At 42.1% G+C, this 22783-nt stretch overlaps 2 protein-coding genes across 4 annotated transcripts in view; one reads left to right on the top strand and one right to left on the bottom strand.

Annotated features, from left to right (window-relative positions):
- The first annotated feature begins 462 nt into the window (after window positions 1–462).
- LOC103379487 (uncharacterized) lies at window positions 463–3300 on the top strand. 3 transcript variants are annotated; one of them, XM_017032646.2, is made up of 5 exons: window positions 463–1236; window positions 1395–1450; window positions 2081–2187; window positions 2347–2445; window positions 2661–3300. In XM_017032646.2, exons 3-5 carry the CDS (start codon window positions 2116–2118, stop codon window positions 3258–3260), a joined length of 771 nt encoding a protein of 256 aa, XP_016888135.1. In that variant the 5' UTR covers window positions 463–1236; window positions 1395–1450; window positions 2081–2115; the 3' UTR covers window positions 3261–3300. The 3 variants fall into 3 exon arrangements, with proteins under 3 accessions (XP_016888135.1, XP_008309276.1, XP_016888130.1); XM_008311054.3 differs by having other exon boundaries at window positions 467–1236; window positions 2113–2187; XM_017032641.2 differs by having other exon boundaries at window positions 475–1236; window positions 2116–2187.
- Window positions 3301–4892: 1592 nt separating this feature from the next.
- dync1h1 (dynein, cytoplasmic 1, heavy chain 1) overlaps window positions 4893–22783 on the bottom strand; it is a 26011-nt gene continuing 8120 nt past the window's right edge. The window contains 59 exon segments of the mRNA XM_008311041.3: window positions 4893–5359; window positions 5448–5569; window positions 5846–6014; window positions 6195–6337; window positions 6451–6604; window positions 6752–6960; window positions 7491–7594; window positions 7678–7895; window positions 7985–8155; window positions 8246–8359; window positions 8485–8608; window positions 9114–9174; window positions 9261–9372; window positions 9490–9650; window positions 9738–9813; window positions 9905–10079; window positions 10165–10259; window positions 10339–10473; window positions 10569–10822; window positions 10912–11062; window positions 11169–11315; window positions 11441–11594; window positions 11677–11804; window positions 11914–12126; window positions 12210–12425; window positions 12518–12635; window positions 13488–13683; window positions 14037–14157; window positions 14234–14353; window positions 14447–14620; window positions 14724–14928; window positions 15017–15231; window positions 15323–15484; window positions 15566–15680; window positions 15768–15901; window positions 15995–16124; window positions 16225–16388; window positions 16546–16711; window positions 16831–16952; window positions 17051–17257; window positions 17381–17614; window positions 17701–17841; window positions 17929–18159; window positions 18255–18479; window positions 18570–18726; window positions 18814–19052; window positions 19146–19358; window positions 19449–19632; window positions 19747–19987; window positions 20099–20258; window positions 20355–20455; window positions 20544–20826; window positions 20917–21111; window positions 21232–21586; window positions 21665–21838; window positions 21921–22087; window positions 22170–22316; window positions 22432–22641; window positions 22728–22779. Coding sequence (XP_008309263.1) covers window positions 5231–5359; window positions 5448–5569; window positions 5846–6014; window positions 6195–6337; window positions 6451–6604; window positions 6752–6960; window positions 7491–7594; window positions 7678–7895; window positions 7985–8155; window positions 8246–8359; window positions 8485–8608; window positions 9114–9174; window positions 9261–9372; window positions 9490–9650; window positions 9738–9813; window positions 9905–10079; window positions 10165–10259; window positions 10339–10473; window positions 10569–10822; window positions 10912–11062; window positions 11169–11315; window positions 11441–11594; window positions 11677–11804; window positions 11914–12126; window positions 12210–12425; window positions 12518–12635; window positions 13488–13683; window positions 14037–14157; window positions 14234–14353; window positions 14447–14620; window positions 14724–14928; window positions 15017–15231; window positions 15323–15484; window positions 15566–15680; window positions 15768–15901; window positions 15995–16124; window positions 16225–16388; window positions 16546–16711; window positions 16831–16952; window positions 17051–17257; window positions 17381–17614; window positions 17701–17841; window positions 17929–18159; window positions 18255–18479; window positions 18570–18726; window positions 18814–19052; window positions 19146–19358; window positions 19449–19632; window positions 19747–19987; window positions 20099–20258; window positions 20355–20455; window positions 20544–20826; window positions 20917–21111; window positions 21232–21586; window positions 21665–21838; window positions 21921–22087; window positions 22170–22316; window positions 22432–22641; window positions 22728–22779 — 9793 coding nt within the window. The 3' untranslated portion in view covers window positions 4893–5230.

Here is a 22783-nt window from a genome sequence, read left to right as displayed (position 1 = left end):
TCCCCCCAACGGTGTTCCGTGGAACTTGAGCGGCGCTACAATTGAATAAAAACCTTATATTTTTCTCAATTTAACCAGAGGTCCCAGAATTAGCAAAACGAAGTAGTACAAAGTGTAAAAGAACGTTCTAAATACAGTCATGCAATTTAAGAATTACCATCACGTCAGAGTCATGTTGTTAAATGTTTGTTCAAAGGAAAAAAATAGAAGAATATTTTTGAACGCACCATTTCCAATATTAGCTTTAATTATTAGGCTGCCTAATTAAAGATGAAATTGGAAACAATTAAGGTTTAAATACTATAGGCCCTATACTATTAACCATTTACATTACACAATTGATTAAACAATTAAAATGTCTCTATAGTATATTCTTTGCAAAAATAACTTCAGCTTTGACAATTTTTACCATATCTAAATGTTAGCTTAGGGTAAAAAAAAACTGAATTAGACGAAATAAAGAAAACACTGTTTAAAGTATTGAAAAGCTGATTGTTATATTAAAATATTTAGATGGGCTTTACAGGAGTAAAACGTATGAAATTACAAAAAAAGTACAAAATGAGAAAATAAATTGAAAAATAGATGTAAGCAAACAACGACATTTCTACCCAATGAAGATTACAAGAAAAATAATATGTATATAATAATAATAATGTAGTCAATAAAAATCCGTTGATTATGTCCCTGGGATTCCCAAAATATACAATTAATGAAGTAATGATTTATGAATGACCATTTAAAACCAGATTAAAACATATTAAATTGGAACATGTAAACAATAATTCGCTTTTAAAAACATTGCAAAATTAGAAAGGACTAAAATAAAAAAAGATTTAAACATAGAGAGATAATTTGTTTTTAAAATCTTTTAGGTCGTAAAGTATTCATTTTAAAAGATTACTAAAAACATACTATTTTGAAAATATTTGAAATTCAACAGTTGTTTAAAACTACGCCGTTGTACGTGGAGATCTTGTTTTGAAAGGGTAAAAAAACACCGGATGTTTTACTTTGTAAACACGTGTGAACGTGCACAGTTAAACAGTTAGTGGTCGTCGAGTTCCTGTTCTCACCTGTTGTGGCTGAATTAATTAATACTACGAACCCTTTTCACAGCAAAAGCGCTATACACACAACGACATTATTAATATACTTTAAATATTTCAACGTGCGAAAGTTAAATACACGCAAATCTAATGGCCTGTAGGAGGAGAAGACAACACTCATTTGGAGGTAAGTTTCACTGTTTGTCGTTAAAAGTTCAAATAAGTGTACATTCCATAAAAAATTGATGTTAATTATATTTAATAAATACATTTGGTTTAAATGTATGTTTTTTAAATAGAATATTCAACATATGTAATGATCTGAATTCTTTTTATGAAATTTAGGTCGCTGTGAAAGACGTACACCAAATAATGTGGACAAACTTGCTTTCAAATACATGGTGAGAATCATTAATAATTAAAAACTTTATTTAAAAATTAGATGTTCAAATGCAAAAAAAAAGTAATTCTAACAAATAATGTGTCCCATATATTAAAGAATATATTAGTGAGTAACACTTTGTCAGCCACTTTTAGAGATAACTCACAGTTAAACACATGGGCAATTGGAATTGAGCCTCATGGTGACTGAAGGTTATTATATAGCTGAAGGATTAGTAAAGGTAGACAAAAATGTCCACTGAGCCCTAATACAGCAAAACTAAGCTAAAACAGGTGGAAAAAACACACCTGAAAACAGTTAGCCAAAATATAATCTAAAGGAAGCTAAAATTGAAGCAAAGTAGCATGAGCCAAAATGGAAACTATTACAATGTACAACTAAGAATTATGCAGTTAATGCATCAGAGTTAGATCAGTTAGTGCTGTTAATTTGAAAAGGTTGTCTACTGTTTAATACAGTCTGCTGTTTCTATTTTTAAGTAAAAATCTTGGCTGTACTAACACAGTTTGTTATATAATATGGGTTTTATAAAAGTTAAGTGCATAGTCTTTCCAGAGAAATCCTCTGTTCCTGTCCATCTTATCATCACTGATCTAATTTACCCTCTGTTTCATGTTGACTTTGTTAGTATGGACTATAGTGACCTGTGCTTTCTGTCAGGAGATGTGTAAAGTGGAGTCCAGCACTGACAGTGACTCGGGGACCAGTCCCAGATGGTCAGACACCAGCACAATGGTATTGTTCTACTTTGTCAATTGATTGAAAATGTCAATGTATTTCCATTTCTGTTCCTGTAACTGTTTAATATAGTGTAAGTACAGTCCAACTCAGCTCTCGTTGGGGAATTAAAGGCCATAATATCTCAGAAAATGAATGAATTCCCATTTTAAACAGGGCTGTGTGAGCAGTGCACCAGAGTGTGGGACCTTACATCGGATGGCAGCCCAGAGGCCTGCAGTGAGGCCTGCAGTGAGGCCTGGCTGTTCTTCATTGGTAACCCCTCACTAACCCTAACCCTCTTTTTTAACCATGTAAAGTTAAGGACTAAATTATTAAGATAAGAAATTTAATTTAATTTTAACACAACATTTTTATTCGGTGTAACATTTTCTTAGCTTTATATTCATAATATGTATGTTCCTCAGGAGTGTTTTTTATAAACTGCTCTCAACGGTTTACACGTATACTCTATGTGTTTATACATTTAGTGTTTGGACCCATATGACGGCAGTTCTGAGGATTCAGATGAGTCAGTTGGCAATGCTGCTGTAACCAGGAGAATGAAGGAGCAGGGACGAGGTGGAAGTGGAGGAGGCCGGTTTTTTGGCCGCAGCAGGAGGTTTTCCCTGAACCACCCAACTACCTCTGTGTTCAGAGAGGTGTTGAAAAATAGTCAGAGAGATCTTGTCACAGAGCAGCCACTTCCTCAAGACATCCAGATGAACTGTGGGAGTGAGAGTGAACTGTGGGTCTGTGAGCTGGACACTCCGACCTCCTCCAAGGGTGGATGTGGAGACCTGACAGGAAGAACCACTGATGATCTGACAGCACAGGCGCAAACTGTTAAAATGCAGCCCCAACTCGATGATTCAGGATTCCTCGGAACTACGTCTTGCACACCCGTGGGACGAAACGCCTCCTGGCTGCTGGATAGCTCCTCTGAAAGATCACCCAGCCCCCGCGACCTCTTGTCTCTGTCCAAGAGGAAGCTGGTGATTCCTGGAGCTGAGGGGATAGAACTGGGGCGAAGGAAGAGGCAGTGTGTGATTAATATGGAGGATGAAGAGGCAGGAGACACCGTCATGTGACACGGAGACATGACGGTGAATTTGTAAAAAAAAAAAAAAAGAAACAAGGAATAGCTCTGGTTTAAATGGGTGGTTGTATGGGTTTTTATACCCACCTAGTGCTGGATTAACATTTCACACTATTAACCTGGAGAAAATCTATTGTATATATAATGAAACAGAAGTCATTGATTTCTGCCTCAGCAGAACCCGCTTCGTACTATTATTTTGAAAATATTTTGTTTTGATTGACCTTAATTGACAGAAACTTATCAAACCAGTAGCTTCTGTTTCCTGTTAACTTAAACTTCTGATTCTGTCTGTGGACATTGGTGCAGTTCCATTGAAAGGTATCTTTATTCCTGGCTGGCAGCATTATTTTCAATGAGAGTTGGTTTCAAATGTGTTCCAGGCCCCAGCACTGATATTGGTTCAGCATATTTTTTCATACAACCACCATAATAAAACCAGAACTGTTTCTTTAATGGTTTAGGGTCAATTTAAATATGTAATGTAAATAGTTAAAAATGCACTTTTCTCTACCTCAGTTCATTAAGAAGCTCAGCCACAAATGGTGTTAATTATTCTGAATTTTGGGTTATGAAATGTCCCCATGTTGGCAGTTATGATATAACCATAATTCAAGACCAAAAATACTGGTCAAATGAAGAGGTAGTCTTCTATTGGAGAATATTTATATAATTTATAAAATAAGAATATAATTACAAATACCCATCATTCAGTCGAGTGTCATTTAGCCTCTGAAATACAAAACATTTATTGTTATTGGTTACAACAGCTCTGAGCCAGTATTTTTTTATCAGGTTTATATTACTGTATAATAAATTGTATTTTCTCGCAAAGGAACATTGCATTCCATTGAAGAGTAAACTAAAATATTAAAACATGACGTCTAAATTTAAATTCAAAATTTAGAAAGTTAAACTTCCCATCGCAAGATGAAATTTTCATTCCAATTGTCACCTTTTATATGTATTTTTGTCTTTAGTAATAATGTCATAACTCAACTGTACTTTTATATGTTGATTTTTATTTTGATCAAAACCAGTCTCTTCTGAACCATCAGCACTTATAACCAGAATTTATTTATTCATCTATCAGTTTTACTGCTGGCTGTCTATATTGACCAATCACATGAAAGTGAGTGCTTTAACTGACTGTTTGTTTGGCCTTTATAAATCCAAAAGCTGTTACAATATAACATTTCTGACATTGTGGCATTTTAGGAACAGGACCTAACAGTGGTCTGTGCCCCCTGGAGGTCCAGAGGATTTAAGAGGTCTTGATATCTTTAAAATAATTTGCATTTAATTTAGAAAACACGAATCTATAAATGTGTGCATTGTTCAATTATTGTGGTGGTGAATGAATTGAAACAACACTGTTATATATGGGTAACAGAGGTTAATATAAAATACAATTGCATTAAGTATGGATTCCCTGCCCTTTTACTTCATCAGCTTTGTGGACCTTGGAAGACCCCTGCTTTAAAGGGAGGGGGAAAATGTAAAGTGTATTTGGTACCATGATTGTCGTAAAAGTTTTATACTGGTATTTAGACACTTTGGTAAATACCATGACTTAAATATTCACCCGGAAGTCAACCAACAACAACAAAGAAAAAGTCATTAGTGTAATTCATCATCTTCCAGTTGGCTTTATTTTGTCTAAAAACGTACATGTTCTTTCCTAAAAACACGATTCTCTTCAACTTTTCTTTCCCCCCACATTTCATTCCTTCCTAATTTTACCATCAATACAACTTTCCTTCAACCTTTCAAGTCACTTTCCTATAAACATTATGCATGGTTACGTCACTGCTCCACAAGTTATCTTGCCTATATTTTTGTACTGCTACATGCTACACACTATATATGTTTTAATGGTGGTTATAAAGTCATGAATGTAAAAGATTAACACATGGTTTCATAATTAAGACCCTTTGGTCCAAAAGGAATGACTGGTTTCTTTTACTCTGTGCACAAAATAGCAACGCCACGCTCGTAGAAGCTGTGAGGATCTTCCTTGGTGGCGATGTCAAAGTCCACGGTGAAGATGAGGTCAGACCTGGTGAAGTTCAGGTAGACTGGCAGAGTCACCTGAAATATGATACAGTTTATATGTTTTTCTGTTTTCAGTACAAATGTATTGTTTATCACAAAGAAAGCTGTGACTTCAGGTTCATACCATGTGTCTCTTCTCAGTGTCGGCCTTGAACCAGCGCAGCTGAGTGAGGGGCAGTTCAGTGGAGATGGACGTGGACAGAGACAGCTTGTTGTTGGTGCAGGTGGCTCCCTGCAGTTTCAGACCTGTGGAGGAACGGTGAGTGGGTTTAACATGAGACAAACTGAAGTTACAAGTACTTTCTTTTACAATACAGAACAATTCCTGTCTGGTGTTGCAGAGGAAGCTGGAGCAAGTCCCAGCAGTCAACAGGTGAGAGTAGGTTACACTGGTGAGCAGGAGTCACTAACATCGTACAATCAAAGGTTTAAAGTCAACATTTAACCTCATCTCCAATCCTACAATTTATATTGTACTGCGAGAAGCATAGTCGTCACTGTCTAAAGTATTCCTTATTTTACCCTTAATTCCAAAGCTGCATGCATCCAGTGGAGTTCCCTGGGCGTTGGTGACGTTGACCTCAAGGCAGAGCTCCTCCAGAGACCAGCTGTTAGCCTGAGCCACATACTGACGAGTGGCAGTGATGTAGGCCTCTGGTACGAACAGGCTGCCCAGACACACGTGGATGTTCTGGGTAAGTGGAAAGAGAAATACAGCTCAGTTAACTGAGTTAGTATATGTTTTCTTTCTAAGTTTTTCTTGACAGGTAATGACCATTTATTTTCTAGGTTAATTTTCCAGGATGGCTAGAAGCCCCAACAGATGGAAATAATTCCCAAAATATACTAATGAACATAAAAACCAAAACACCTTCAGTTCCTTTGCACCACCACTGGCTGCTGACTGTGAGATTTGCTGCAGCTGTTTGATTCTCTCACTGAAGTCTGCCACCCACTGGATCACAGTCATGGAGGCTGGGACAGTGTAGCGACACCAGCTGCGAGGGAGGATACCTACAGAAACAGACATTTACCATCATTGATTACTGGACATAAAGGACATTAGTCTACATCATTTCTGACAAAGTAAAATTGAATAAATGTGAATGAAAAGCTTGGGGTTTGACCTTTGACCAGGTCACTGATGAGCGTGCGTAGGTAGTTGGTCTGCTTCTTCTTGCCCTCACACACGTGGACGACGTCCGACAGATTCTGATGAACCTCCTGGAGCATCTTGCAACCCATTTTTACCTCACGCTCAAAGAACCTGAAGAGTGGGTCCTGTGGTGGTCGTGTTTGGATAAAGAAAATGTCACAAAGTTTTACATACACACAGGTAAGTCGTCATTTTAATCGTCACTTTTAACTCACCAAAAAAGAAACCAAAATGTTTCAAGATAACTCATCTCTTATGTTTTCTTCCATTACCTTGATGTTTTCCACTGTGCGTTTGAGTGGGTTGACCGTCTGCGGCATGAGCTGCAGCCAGTTAAAGGCCGTGGTGTGGAGTGTCCTCATCCAGGCTGGCTGTGCATCCGATGTGGACGAGGTTCTCTCCTTCTTCTCCGTTTCATAAGCCAGGTCGTCCTCATCCTCCAACATCTGCATTTTCAGCATCTTACCCATCATGTCAGTGCCTGTGCAGGCCAGCAGAGGGAGCGAGTGAGCCGGGAGTAAGGTAGGCCGTGGGGAAAGCAAGGCCAAGGGAGGAGGAAAAGAAATTAATTGGGAAACAAGGAAATACAAAATTGCCTTGAGTAAAAATATATGAATAAAAACATGTTTTTAACAAACTGTCAGGCAGAGAAAAAAAAAAAAAACACAGGGAGGGATACAAAAACAGGGATTGAGATGGCATTTACACTCAAATGTAGCCAAAATACTAACGCAATAATAAACATTTTTTTACTGAAACCATAAAAATGATTGAAACACATGCAAACTCTCAGGTTTGGAAGGAATGGGAGTAAGGACAAAGGAAAAAGTGAATGGGAGCCATGTGAAAGATGGTTTTCTGTCTTCAGCAGAGCAACATGATGGCTGTGAAATACAGCTGCTGGAGGGTGAGGACGCACAAACCACCGAACTCTGGGCAGAGAGCTGTTAAAGCGACAAACTACATCTACACAGATGAGCTCAAGTGACGACCATTTTTTCCAGCACTCACCCTGAGTGGTCAGAAGAACCTTCTCAGCGTTGCTAGGCAACCCGAGCCAAGATGGTGTTTGAGTGTCAGGAAGCATCTCGACCCAGTGCATGAACTCCTCACGCCTGCAGTAGAAGGAATTAGATTAAAACCCAGTCTTTTAGTGTTGGGTCTGAAAGAAAGAACCCTCCCCTCTCCCCCCACTTACCGAATGCCATCAGGCATCTTAATGTCCTTGTGTCCGTCAACCTTCAGAGCCAGTTTGAACTCGCTGTCAAAGCTTCTCTTGGTGAAGATTCGGTCCAGGAAAGTGTTGAGCAGACGCTGATCAAACTCGTTGTCAATGCGACCGCCATAGATGGACTGGGCCATGAGGGTCTTCAGAGCTGCCCAGGGGATTTTGTCTGGAGCGATGTTCTGACGACCCTGTGTTTTGGATTGAGGTTTTAGGTTCAGTAATTCATTGGTTAGTGATGAATTCCAAACTGTTACTAATTTGAAGTAAATCTTAGAACCTTTGCGGTGTCATCCAACCAGGTATCTATGGTATCGCAGGCTGAGCGGAGGTCAGACTCTCCAAACTCGTATTTCTTGGACCATCCCAGTGGTGCGTAACGCAGACGTTCTTGGATGACTGCATTGAACCAGGCCAGCAGGAAGTAGAGACGAGCACGCTCGTTGGGAGCCTGAGGAAACACGCAGAATTAAATCAGGCCACCTGTATGCATTTAAACTTCTGGAATGTGTATATATCTTTAGCATTCTTATCAGTTAACCTTGCACATGCGGGCCACAGGAATGCTACTGAAGGTCCTGAGCATGTTGGCCTTGACACCAGGAGGAGGCTCAAACACGAAGATGCGACCAGCGCGGAGCAGATTCACAGGAACCTAGAAGGAAAACGATAGATGACAATTGATGAACATAGGATTGAAGGTGAAAATTTAACAGGTATTGAGGTCAAAAAGTTTGTTGTATTAATGTTGAAACAGTTCTTTTGATTGATGTCTTTAACCTTGGGGTTGATCTCCATTGTTAGGAAAAGTCTGAAGCTGGCATGAGGCTGCATAGAATGAAGCTTCTTCTCCAGCTGCATCAGCCAGCCAGGGGCCAGATGGACGTTCTCCAACATCACCCACCTGCAGGATTAGAGCAGTCAACATCAGGGCTCTAAAAACTCTTCAAATAAGGTATGAAGAAATTTACACAGTAAATAATGTCTTCACATGAAATATGTGGTTATATTTGTTTACTTTTTATTCAATCACTGGCATTATTTAAAGAGGCTTCCTTAAAAGGAACTTATGTGTAGGTATATGACAAGAGAAAGAGTTATATATACAAAGTTTTGTATGTTTCCAAAATATAAAGATTGTAAACAGTGTATTTAAGCCAGAAAGGAATTTTTTATTCACTGAACATTTTCTAAATGAACATTTTCAAAATTAATTAAACTGAACTGACTTAATTGGGGATTTAGTTACAATTTAGCAAAAAAAAAAGGCTGTCAAAATAAACACTGATTATGACTTGACCCCAGAGGTGGCCAGTGGTTGGGCCACACAGCTTGAGACACCTAATAAAAATAATAACCAAACAAATGAAACATTTTATTATTTACATATTATTTATAACAGTACTCACCTGCCAGACTTGACAGCTGTGTTGATGTCTCTGTCAGCTTTGTTGAAACCCTCAGCTGAACCTGTTTGAAAAACAACAAATCTTAGGTTAAAGAGCAGATTTTTTAACACCATTAAAAAAAAAAAAAATCATTTTTGTTTTTTTTACCAATGGAAATAGAAGTGATCTGTTTGTTCTGTTCAGCAGCCAGATCTCTGACAAGTCCGCTGGCATCATAACCAGGCACGGAGCACATTAGTACTGGTGTGCTGGGCTTCACCTGGAGACAAGAGCAGCAGCAGTAGCATCAGCAATTAAAAAAAAAACAAAACAAAAAAAAACCCCAGTTTCTGAACAAGAGCACAGCCTCCTGACTGACAACTACATTCAACCTTACCTCACTGTCCACAATATTGGCCAGATCAAGAGGCTGCTCAATGATGTTCATGAAGGTCTCTCCCAACACCTTTGCAACAAAAATGTGTGACATGGCCAACAGGCGGTCAAGCCGGAAGGCCTGAATCAGCAACAGCTGGTGAACTGCCTGGCCAATGGTAGCTGAGTAGAAAACGACATCAGGAAAGTATTCAGTACAATACATTCATGTTCTGAAAATATCATCAATTCAAGGCCCCTTTCACTTACTGGACTGTTTCTCTTCCGACCACAGATAAGGAACAGCCAGCTCTGGAGTGTTGCTTTCAATCCACATGAAGAATTGCTGAGCATCGAATGGCAAACAAGAATAAAATTAGCAGTAATTCAGACAAAACACCCTTGGAAGTCAATGAACAGTACGTAGTTGCACCTACATCATCAGCCTCCACCTTGGCCACCAAGTCTTTGAAGGCTGACAGGCGGTTGAGACGGACCATGGCCTCACACTGGTCAGAGGTCAGACCCTTGACCTTTGGTAATGCTGTTCCTGTTAGAACAACCTCTTTGCCACGCAGGAAGTGCTGGAACTCTGCATCATAAGGCGGCTCGCTGGAGATGGAGGTGAGTTTTGACACATTAGACTGGAGTTTTAATGTGGAAAATTACTGAAAAGGTATCAGACTTTGTACAATACCTGGTCATGCCCTTCAGACTGATCTTAGCCAATAGCATTGCAAATGTAATGTGGTCCTGGTGCAGCATTCCTCTGGCTACCCTGTTGAATACCACCTACATTCAGGAAAGCAGAAAACATATGTTAAGTCACACTCACAGAAGAAAATTACCTATTTAAATGTTTGTTTCAAACCTGGAAGAGGTCCTTGGTGATGACAGCCAGTCTCTGGGAATGGTCACTGATGCCTTTGAGGTTGGGGTTTTCATACAGCACAGTGTGGTAGGTGTCCAGGAAAAAGTGGAGAGAGTACTGATACAGGAAGTGCATCTGAAAGCAAGCAGAAACATCTGCAGGTCAGTCTCAACTGTATCACAGACGGCAGGAGATCTCTGAGGGACAATGACACAAGGTCGTGTCCACACCTGATTGAGAGATTCCATGGTAAAGTAGATGCTGCTGCAAGCAGAAGACAGGGACAGATACTGCTGTGACACAGCCTCCACCTCCGCCATGACGATATCGGTCTCCTCCACCTTCCTGGTCACCTCTGCTGCCTCCTTCTTCAGGTTCTCCAGAGTGGTTATAATGGTGTCGTCATCCAGGATCCGGCCCTTCACCTCATTGAGGGCTTGCAGCAGAGATTTCTCCAGCTGACGAAGACGCAGCTGGAACTCACCTTAAAGCACCAAAGTCAAAATTAAGGACATTTCTTCCCAACTTCTTTGACCATAGATCTACCCCGTAACGTTGGCATTTTCATCTCACCTTGCAGTTTAAGCAGATCAGAGCGTTTCTCATCAACGTCCGGTCTCTCAGCCTTTAGGACCTCGTTGAGACACTGGCTCTGCAAACTGCTGCGAGTCACAGTGAAGTTGACGAACGTGACACGAGAACACAAGTCTGGAGGGAATTCCACCTGCAGAGATGAGACATATCGGTTAGAACAGTATGAAGCTAACGCACCTGCTGCTATAGCTCTCATGTGCTGTTATTGATGAAAAATAACTGAAGGACAAACTCACAGTTGGATCTCGAGTGGAGAGGAAGATGACAAATGAAGGTGACAGATCAATGTCCTGGTCTCCGAGTGTGATGAGGACACGTCCTCCAGTTCTGCGGACCTCTCTGTTCAGCACTGGGTTCAGGATAGGGTCGTAACTTTCTACATCCTACGAGGAGGAAAATGTGACAAAACAGATGGATTAAAAATAATATTTCAAGGGCCAAGAGTCTAGCAATGTTAAATTAATAATATTGTAATAATAAAATAACAGTTTGAAGCAACAGTTTTTACCTGGACCAGCAGGGGGTTTCCAAAACGCAAGGCACTTTCCAAGTTCTTCCTGAAGGCATCATCCAAGAAACTAGTTCTGGTGATCTTGCGGTCCTTGTATTCATTCATGATGAACTCAGTAGCTTGGCCTGATGGGTCAATGATGAGTGGGTACCTGAATAGGACGATGATGTGTATCATCAGATAAATTGTTCTCTTACTGGCCAAAAAAAAAAAACCAAAACAATGATACTAACCTGTTGAACCTCTTGAGCATGATGGCGTTCTCAGTGCAAAGGTCATCCGCTGGTAAGGAGTTGGCCTGCCAGCGCAGCCTCTCGTCAGCATTGGACAGATATTCAGTCCTGGCAATGTCTGTACGGAACTGTGGGAGAAATTCAGGACAAATAGAATTGATCAAACGTGAACCACGTGAATCTTTAAAAGACAAGAATGTAAGCAGCTCTGGCTTTCTCCATGTCAGCTTTGCATACTTGAATATTGGCCTGTTGCAGGTGGTGAGACCAAGTGGTGAACAGGTTCTGTCTCATCTGTTGGTCAAAGTAGCCAGCGTAGGAAATAAATGCAGAAGAGAGCAAACAGTCTCCGGCGATGGTGGACATCTGGTTTTTGAAGGTCTCACTGGTCTTCTCCCAGCGTTCCCTCTCAGCTGAGAGACTCTTGAGCAGAGCTGTGCTGCGATTCACCTGAGAGAAGACAAGTTCATTTTTTAAGTGGGAGAAATTGGAATTAAAGGTTTGAGAAATGCCGTCCTTCAAAGAATGGTTACCTTAGCTTCAACTGCAGCCAAGTCGGCCTTGATGGCCTGGGCCTCGGAGATGAGGACAGCGTACTCCTCCTTGTACCGGGCGATGCTAGCCTCCAGTTCTCTGATCATGTGCTCCACCTCCTCTGCCTTTGTCTTGTTGTCTGTGGCATCATCCTCCAGCTTCTGCAGCTCGTTACGCAGAGGCTCCACACGCTTCAGCATGTCGGCATAGTTGAGCTGGAAGAGGAAGACGTGTAGTGTGTGTTTAAAGGGAAGACAGTCCTCTTCCAGTCATGTTCTTCATTTTAATATACAGTTTGATTTCTTACTTGAGCAATGGCCCATTTGACCATAGGCCCACAGGCCAGTGAGGCCCTGTTGATTTGTTCGTAGTTGTAACCGGGGTTGGAGAGATAGTTCTTCTTCATCTTCTCACGGATGGAGTCACTGGATCAGGTAAAAATGACACTATATGTTAAAATAAAACTGAATTGAACTTATGGCACTAAAAGTAACCGGGACGCACCAATCTGATGTTTTCAGTTCCACAACTGATACTGAGATTTACCTAATGGTCCATATCCAAAATTTATCCATTATTGTTGTATTTCTAAACTTAATACACTCTGGCTGAGATGGAAGGCCGATAGTCGTTATCGGAAAATGTATTTGCTACTAATATCAGATTAATGCATCCCTGTTAGAGAAATTGGTGAAAGTGAAAAATGCTGTTTCAATTTTGTCATTTATTTTGGGTTGATTTGAGTGAGGTAGAATCTCACACAATGCTTTGCTCTAAAACATTTAATTTAACAAAAAAAAATCATTTCAGTGACTGGTAAATACTCTGATTATACAGAAATGAATGTGATCTTCTTCCACAAACATAAAATAAAATTTTTTTTTAAAAATCACATCAATGTGCTAAATGATCAATGAAGTGATTATCTGTGCCAAGACTTTGCAGACATGTCGACAGCGGTACCTCATCTCTTCATAGGAATAGTTGACTATGTTGCTGATGAAATTGTCCCTGATAATAACTTGTCTGATTTTTTTCCAGTCATTGGTCTCCTCGCCCAGCATTAGGCAGATAGACTCCAGGGCCAGTTTGACTGCAGCTGGAGGATTGGTCATGGCCCGCACTTCTACTAGGTGCTGCCGCTTAATAGAACTCACCGCTAGTTCAGTGCCACAGTGGGATGAAAAAGAGGAGGGAGTGGGCAGAAAATAGGGGACAAAGAAAGAGAGGGGTCTATTTAATGCACAGGTTAGACAGTACATTTTCTCTTATTTCACCTGATCTCTTCAGCAGAGAAGTTAACAATGGTGGGGATGAAGTTCTCCCTCATGATGATTGATCGGATTTGCTTCCAGTCAGTTGTACTCTCTCCCAGGAGCAGGCAGATGGACTCCAGGGCCAGCTTCACTGCTGCGGGTGGATTGGCCATGGATCGCACCTCCACCAGGTGCTGCTTCTTAATGGACTTAACAGCTAACAGCAACCAAGTGAACATGATGAGGAAAAGGGCAGTGATGGGAGGAGGGTGCCAGCAGAGGTCATACCATTACACAGAAATCCAGCTGACTTGTTGTCAACATTACACAGGTTGTTATTGGAAACAAACTATTTCAGAGATGAAAAGAAAGACCTACTCTCAACTACTATAGTATAATAATCAGTACATAGCTTTTGTAAAATAAGCCAATTGAATTAAAGTCAGTGTTTCTGCTAGGATTTTCTTTTAACTCTAGGAGAGACAATGGATGTGTTTAGCACTTCAACTGTATGATGTGATACGTTTATGGACTATAACATTAGAAATATTGACATTCTGAAAACTGTACCATTCTGAGCCTCAATGACAGCAGGCTCCACCTGGTCCAGGTCCTCTTTCACACTCAGCTGTTTGTCCTTGATCACCTCCTGCTGCTTGTACACAGCTTCCTGGATCTCCTGGCTCATCACCTGGAATCACAATGTAAAGAAACTAAGTAAAAAATTCAACATTTACAAACAAAGCTACCTGTTCCCTTCACCGTACCTTCTTCTTTTCAGCCTCCTGCTGGTCTTTGACCATCTTCTTCAGCTTGTCGTTGGCAGCAGCGTTCTTTGCCTCCAACTCTTGGCTCTTGATTCTCAAGTCACGGCGCAGCTCCTCCACCTTAAGGAGGTAAATGTACAGGAGTAGGTTAATCCTGGTTGGAGTTTAAAGTTTACTTCATGAAAGAATTGGTGAAATACATTTTATTTTTACCTGATCTACAGTCTCCTTGATCTTGCGGAGACCAACGTTGAGATGCATCTGTTGCTCCTCCAACTCACTACGCTTCTCATTGAACAGGTTGGCGTACTGGTTGATGAAGTCCAGGTAGTGACGAGGTGTGATGGCCATGGTGTGACCGCCACGCTTGGCCAGACGGTTGTTGGCCTGTCATCAATTTCAAAACAAGTATTTTAGGTAAGTCTAAACTTATCTGTAAACACATCAGTTTTGATCAAGGATCAATATTTCAGTATGCCAATATTCTCACCTGATGGAGTGTCTGATGTACAAACACACAGCCATTGACAATAGCCTCACGATGAGACGGTGGCTGGGGCAGTTTGTCGTAGACAATGGGCATGTAGTCTGGCACCTTGTAGTTGGGTTTCTCCAGATCCATCTTGCTTGTAAATTCCTTACCCACCTGGTAAAGAGCTTCTGTGGACCAGTCTCCAAACCAGTTCAGCACACACCTGGAACAGAGCACATGTCATTGTTTAGCACTGAAGTTAAATGCTTTTTAACATTACTCTGCTGCTGTGAGGGTTAACGTCACTGTACCTGTTGAAGAGGGCAGGAGAGGTGGCAGCTCTGTCCTTCAGGCCTTCAGACGATGGGTTCATGGTGAAAACCACATGGAGGTTTCTGATGACCTGACTTGTGAACCACTTGTACAGCTCTTCATGCGTGTCCAGCATCAGGCCCTCTTTCTGGGCCCCTTCCTTACACTGGGTCATGAGGGTGGCATATTCATCTCCCTCAAACAGGCCAGGAACCTACAAATGGTAGTGGAGGAACATTTTTATATTTAGAACACACATGCAACCAACTGAAATAGTCCGGGCTACACCTTGATTGCAGTGTTACCTCTCCATTAGCCAGCAGTGTGTTCATTCTTTCCAGGAAGCCAGAATCCAGCACGTTGGACTCATCCATAATGAAGGCAATCTTCTCATTTTTGCAACCTGAGCGACGCAGCACCGTACGCAGGTCTTCATCAAAGTCCTCGCCAGTGTATTTTCTATGTACCTAAAGTCACACACATGTGTGAATAAACAAATATTGATGTACATAACTGAGTATAAATAATATCACATTTATTTAACTAACCTTAATCTGGTAAACACTGAGACCATTCATCCAGGCCACAAAACGAGACAGTGTAGTCTTTCCAGCTCCGCTCACACCAATCAACAGGAGATGTCCCTGAGGCTGACGGAAGATTCTGGGGAGAAACAAAAGTACCATTTAAAAACATGGTCACAAAACATGGTAATATTAACAAGTCAAGCAAAACATGACTCTCACGCACCGGTCAATCCTGAGGACATGGTCCAGCACTTCATTGAAGAGCACCAGAGGAACGTCCAGCTCTTCTTCATAGAAGACCTTCAGACGGGCCTTCACGTAGTCCCTCAGCTCCTCCTGTTCTACTGGGATGTAGTCCTGCAAACACGGCAAAATTAAAACTGTTAAAAAGCAAATTTGATTAATTAAAACCTTAGAAAATCCAGCAGTGGACACATGTCTCTATTTGACCTTGGAGAGCCAGTTGCTGTAGAGGATGGGCCTGTTGAGAGCCTTGTCCTTGTCGATGTTGGGGAAGTGTTTCAGTGCAACCATGTCGATGTTTTCATCTGTCCACCTTCTCTCATCGTCACCAACCAGCCTGGAAAAAAACAGCCATCACTGTATGCTCAGTATCCACAACATCTGCCCAGTAACAGCCTGCCATTCACATCCCTGACTAACAACCAACAACAACTCACCTGTCCTGGAAGAGACGGAGAGCCTCATGGGCCCAGATGCGAATGAGCCCCTCGACAGGCAGAGTTTCCAGAGGCCGCAGGGCCTCAAAGATTCCTCTCACCCAACGAGTCATCTCTCTGGGAGAGTAGATGTAGTGGGGCTGGATGTCCTGAGTGAATCGCTCCTAATGGATTGATGAAAGAACGTTTAAACACACTGGCTAGATTTGTTTTTGATATACATGTCACAGGACCAACCTTACTGTGCAGTAAATATGATAATTGTATCTGTTATAATATGTGGGCATTAAACTATTTCTATTCTATTCTGGTTCTATTTACCTGGGACATAGTGTAGAACTCCACCATAGCTGCAGTAAGAGGATCGGCGTAAGTTCGCAGTAAAGGAATGAGACGCAGCATGGCCCGGTTGAAGGTTCCATAGATCTGGGTGAGTGAAGCAGGACCAGGATAGTCTACATACACGACAGGAATGTGGCGCAGGAACCTTGAAATAACAGCACATACAGTATAGTCAGGGCCACATTTGATTTTAATTTGCTGCATCTGCAGTCAGTGTTGGACCATTTTAAAATTACTACCATTTGTTTACAGGGTTCTCTCTACCTGTGGGAAAGAGGTTTTCTGCCTGGATCAGTAGGGGGATTACAGGCACCAACAAACTGGATCCTCTCCAGTTTCACCCAAGTCTGGTCTGCAGTACGATAGAAACCTCCATGTTCAACCATCTGCAGAGAAACACAACAAAGGAAGACATTCTTAAACACCAACCATCAGATTGGACATTTCTATATTAATCTACTACTGTCAGGGGAAAACATCCCACCTGTCTGAGGAAAGAGATGACTCTCTGTGTGCCGTATTTGTCCATGTCTGGCAGATTGATCTCATCACAGAACAACACCAGCCACTTGCCCAGCTGGACGGGGGCGAGGACCACACCGTTGGGGGTACGACGGTACTCACAGTAGTGGTCAAAGGTCTTGAGTAGCAGCTCTGGGGTAGTGGCACTGGAGAAGTTCAGACCAACAACCTGTAGAGATGTGAGAAAAAATTGTTTTGCAATTATTTTTCACACCAGTTTCAATAACTTCAAGATAAAGATAAAAAAATAAATAAAAGTGTAATAATTTTTTCTGATTTTCTGTGCTTTTACCTCCATATCTGGCAGGGCTCTGAGTGCACTGAACAGGGTCATGGTCTTTCCTGATCCAGGAGGACCACACAGTACCAGTGGTTTGTGTTCTGCTAGCCATGTGTAAAGCAAAGCTTCATGACGAACAGTGTCCAGGGTGGGAACCACAACATCTGGGGATGCAACTTTGTGGGTCTCCACCTCAATCTGAGGCACTTTGACCTGCCAGGACTGCCATTCACCTGAGATGCACACCTTAAATAAAAAAAAAACAAATTGTTGTTATTTTGAAAAAAAATATTTTTCAGATACAACTTCAACACATAAGAAATGGACTTTACCTCATAGTCAATGATGGGAACATTGGGAGCCGTGGGCAGAGGCACAGTGGTGATGCGACGGATGTATTCACCGAGCTCCGCCCTCATCTTCAGCCTACCATCACCAGAGAAGGACCACAGCACGGCATAGATGAGATACCGCTGTAGGAAGATCGCATCGGAACAAATCAGTAAGTTAAACAAAGATGCCACTTTTTTTTAAACCAACAGCAGAAGAGGCAACATTACCTGCATGTATCTCTCCAGCTGATCAATGGGCATTGGGAAGTCAGGGTGGTTGTTGTTGTACAGAGCCACGTTACGACAGGCCTGGTGCAACATCGAGAACAGAGAACCCATGCAGCGCAGGCGAGTGAAGTCCATGATGTGCTCCATCTTGGATGCATGTTCCAGGGCCTTGATGACCAGGCCAGTGGATGTGAAGTAGGGCTGCAGAATAACTGCAACATCACGCTGGATCTAGTGTAAAAACACACATCAGGATATCAGTGAGGAAATGACAGGAGTTTTCTTTTTTTTCTTGGATTTGAAAAAAGAAATATATATATAAATACCTGTAACATTGGGGATGCAGACTCTTCCTCATCCTCTGTTCCTTTCCTCATGCGCTGAGCTTCGTCCTCACCCTCGTCCAGCGGGATGCTGCGAATGCGAGCCAGGAAGTTGTTGAAGACCATGTCAGTGCTTAGGACATCCTCGCTGAACCAGACCATACCGCAGCGAGACACAGTGGCCAGAGTGGCGTATTTGAGGTCCTGTACTTCAAACATCACACGCACCTGAGAAAGGAAGAAAAATATGAGGTTAATATAATATGATGTTTTCAATGCGTGTGTCTCACAGTGCTATTCATTGTTTTGTTTTTTTACATTTGGTGGTAAGCTGAGACGCTCTCCATTTGGCAGAGTGAGCAGCTTATTGTCATCAAGGACTGAGTTGAGATTTTCAACCCACTCTGGATCCACATCTCCATCAAAGATAATCCACTGACGCTTCTGGAGTTCACCACGAACATTGTCGATGATCCTGGATTAGAAAAAAGTCAACCAAAAAAGAATAAATCACTCAAACTCAATAAGATTAATTTCACCATTTGTGCTTTTACAAACTCACTTCCTGAGAACGTGTGTGAACAGTCCATCAGTCCATTCACGAGTGTTTGGATCCAGAGTTCCATACAAGTGGTCTTTGCTAATGGCCTTAGGGTCGATGATGTAGGCCACGCCCTCCACGCCTTCTAGCCTCTCCAGGGCCTTGAGCAGGACTCTCCATGCCATTGTTTTCCCACTGCCTGAAGGTCCCACCATCATCAGACCATGGTTGATCTGTGTGATCTGGTAAAGTTGGAGCACCTGGAAAAAAAAGCAAGTGACCAAAATTAGAAGAAAAGAAAAAAACAACTATTTTTGCAGTGAATAATATATAGAGACAATCCTGCTACAGACCTTCTCCACCCACATGCTGCCCACATCGTCACCATCTCCATAGGTGAGGTACATCTCTGTGCAGACTTTCTTCAGTTCCTCTCTCAGAGCGGTCATCTCTCCTCTGTGGTACTGGACTCCAGGGAAGACATCTGACAGCAGGCTGAAAAGCAGAGGGATGTCCTCGGCCACCAGCTTGGGAACCATGGTCTCGCAAACACTCTGGATCAGGATCTGAAGTAAATAGGACATTGTGTAGTGATCCACTCAAACACTATACATTTTTTCTGTAACTTAAGGCCCAAATGAATGAATGTGCAATACCTCCTGTTCAGGAAGGTTCTCAGCTATGTCATTCTCATCAACGATCTCTCCACGCTCCAGCTTCTCCCTTTTGATTTTCTGAATGCGTTCACGCTTGACATTGCCTGCACTGATCAGCACACTCTTCAGGGCTCGCAGACCAAAGTCGTAGTGACTCTGAGATGACAGCTGTTCATCACAGAGCCTAAAAAAAGAAAACAAAAAAAACAAAAAAAAAAAAACTTACTTCTAAAATCATCTGAACCCCCCTCCCCTTTTTTTAACAACACAGGCCAACAACAACAACAAAATTACATACTTGAAGAAGGGCACAATCTTCTTGGCCAAGATTTCCGCAGTGCGGAAACCTTGAGAGTAGAGCATGACCTGTGCAATCAGCTGGCGGTCTGGCTTAGTCATGGCCAAACTGCGGAAGAGTTTCTTCAGATTGTCAGGCAGGTTGGAGCGGCCGGCATAGCCAGGGTTCATGGTGATGAAGATGGCCATGTCTGGGCTGACCTTCACCTGCTTGTTTAGGAGCTCAGTAGTCACAGGCACACCTGAAATACAGACAGGTACAATCAATGTAAACTGAAGTTCTAATGTAGATCTGACTGCTCTTGTGCAGACATTTAAAATTCTTCTGTTTATATAATTCATATAATTCTTACTCCTGTCTCTGTTGGGGTTGATGTGTTCCCTCAAAGCCACCTGGATGTACTGGACCTGCTGTGAGACAGCAGACAGCATCCTCTCCTCCAGTCGGTTGAACTCGTCAAAGCAGCCCCAGGCTCCCACCTGACAAAGACCCACGAAGATCCGACCCATGGCCTGAGGAGAAGATCAATACAGCGGGTAAGTTAAACCACAAATATCTTTACACTTTTAAAACTGGCTAAAAAAATATTCCTTAAAACCAAAAAATACCTGGAAGTCAAACGTCTCGTCACAGTTGAAGACCAGGACAAAGCGGCCAAGTTGATGACCGAGGGCTTTCACAGACTCTGTCTTGCCAGTACCAGCGGGGCCTAAAAAAAAAAAAGTTTAAATGCACTTGTCTTAAACAAAATCACCATCTTCCTAATCCTCACTGTATAAATGTAATATTTTTTATACCAAATGGTGATCCTCCAAGGCGAGCCTCCAGGGCTTGGGTCATGGTCAAGTAGCATCGGTCTGTCAGTGGTGTCTGGACAAGCTTGTCCTGGACACCCAGGTACTCGAAGCCATAGTTGAACTTGGCATTGGCCATCTGGATGGACAGCTGCTGAAGGACGTCCGTCTGCTTGGGGTCAAAGTAGAAGCGCATCTGGCTGAGCCAATCGAAGGACTTGGGGTTGTCGATCTTGTTTTTGATCAAAGTCCTGGTCACGTCACGCTGATGCACCATTTCAGTAATCTAAATGACAACAGGATAAAGATTTTAGTGGGATAAGGTTCTAAAAGATGAGTTATCTGTCAAGTTAAATAATAAATAAATAAAACAGACTAGATGCTCCAGTTTCCTCCTGCGGAGTGGAGGCTGCTCCATCAGCACAGTGTCTGCCAACACATTGAGAGTGGCTTCCACAATGGACAGCACGTCATGCATGGGTGACATGTCCCCACCTCCACTGATGGTGGTGAGAGCAGTTTCGATGTTCTCAGACCAGGCAATCTGGGTAGAAAGCACCACCAGCTGGGCCTAATGAAAAGAAGATGGAGAACATTTTAAACATGTTGCCTCAGATTATATTTAATTATTAGAGTTAATCATTTATGTAACTAAATAATTATTTATCAGGGACTTGGTTTCAGCACTGACCTGGTATCGATCGATCCAGTCAATGTACTGGGTCAAGTCGATGGCTGCGCCCTTGTTGAAAGCCGTCACCTCTGTGACAGACTCAGCCAGCAGCTTGGCCAATGTCACCCTCATCTCTTTCTCCACCAGCGTCAGCCACTCGTTGATCTTGGGGTGCTTTGTGATGGAGACTGGTGTCTTGTACATAATCTCCTCACCCTCCCTGGAAGAGATTCCCAGCACCTCGGTGTTGTCCTCGTTCAGGAGGATGCTGGAGACGCCAGCGAACATTTTCTTGAAGTGCTTCTGCAGTTTGGCCACATTCTTGCTGTTGCCGATGATTTCCAGCAAGTCTTCGTCTCCCACGAAATAGAACCTGAGAATTTTAAACAACAAATAATGTGATAATGAGCAAAATCCAAATTATTCTTTAATAAGTTTGCCACAGTCATACCTTGGGAAAGAGGATCTTTCTCTCTCCAGATATTCTCCCAGAGCCTTCTGGATTTTTCCCAAAAGGTCGGCCAGACGCTCCAGAGACCTCTGTACTCCCTGAATGTTCAGCACATCCATCACCAGAGGAGACTTTGTCACTTTCTTCATCAGAGCCAGGAACTCTGTGCTGATGCTACAGAATAAAGACAATATCACACATTAATAAAAAGAACTAATCAATTATCCATATATTCATGAGAAATGACTACATTTACCTCTGGAACCTCTGGGTTTCCACTGGCAGCAGATGCTTGATGTCAGCACTGCCAGTGAAGATACCCTCCAGGTAAACCCAGCGACGCTGGACATCAATCCAGACATCAAACAAGGCCATGATGCGATTTAGCTTGTCCTCCCAGCTGAGTGCATCCTCCTCAAAGACCTTTTTAGAAAATTAAAAATATAATTATTACACAAAATAATGAGATGTATTGAAAAAAGCCCAAAGCCGGTTAATTTTGTACCTTGTAGTAGGGAGAAAGCTTCATGGCGGACACACTGTTGATGTGTTCTTTGACCTTGTTGAAGAGGTCATCCCATCCTCTGATCAGACGGCACTTGTTCTGATAGTTGACCAGGTCCAGCTCATACGAGTTCCACACTTCACGGATCTGAAAAACACCAAACAAATAATCAGCTTTTTAAAAAACAAACAAACAAACAACAACAATGATCTTTTACTAATGATGTCACCTTAAGAGTTGAAACTTGACTGCATCAACTCACCTGTTTGAGGAATTCCTCCAGAGCCATCTCTCCTTGGGCGACCAGGAGGACATCCTTTACCACCATTTCATTCTTCTGAAGATCCACGTCCCAGATCTGTCCCAGGGTCAGCTCAGACAGGACCCAGTTCACATGCAGACGCTTCATCAGCTGCTTCCAGTGGCGATCTTTGAGTGCCTCTGATTTCAGCTCAATCACCAACATGTTGATCTAGTGAGAAAAAGAGCAGGTTAGCATATTAATGCTGGTTAAAAAGTTTGGATTTGATGTTGGGGTGAAAAAAAACAATATCCAACCTTCAGGTATCCTTTGAGCAGCCTCTGCACATACTCATAGGATGCGTATTGTCTCA

Source organism: Cynoglossus semilaevis, chromosome 1 (genome assembly GCF_000523025.1).
Source record: "Cynoglossus semilaevis isolate Cse_v1.0 chromosome 1, Cse_v1.0, whole genome shotgun sequence".
NCBI lineage: Eukaryota > Metazoa > Chordata > Actinopteri > Pleuronectiformes > Cynoglossidae > Cynoglossus > Cynoglossus semilaevis.
The sequence above is the reverse complement of the archived record's forward strand: the minus strand, read 5'-3'. Positions and strand labels throughout refer to the sequence as shown.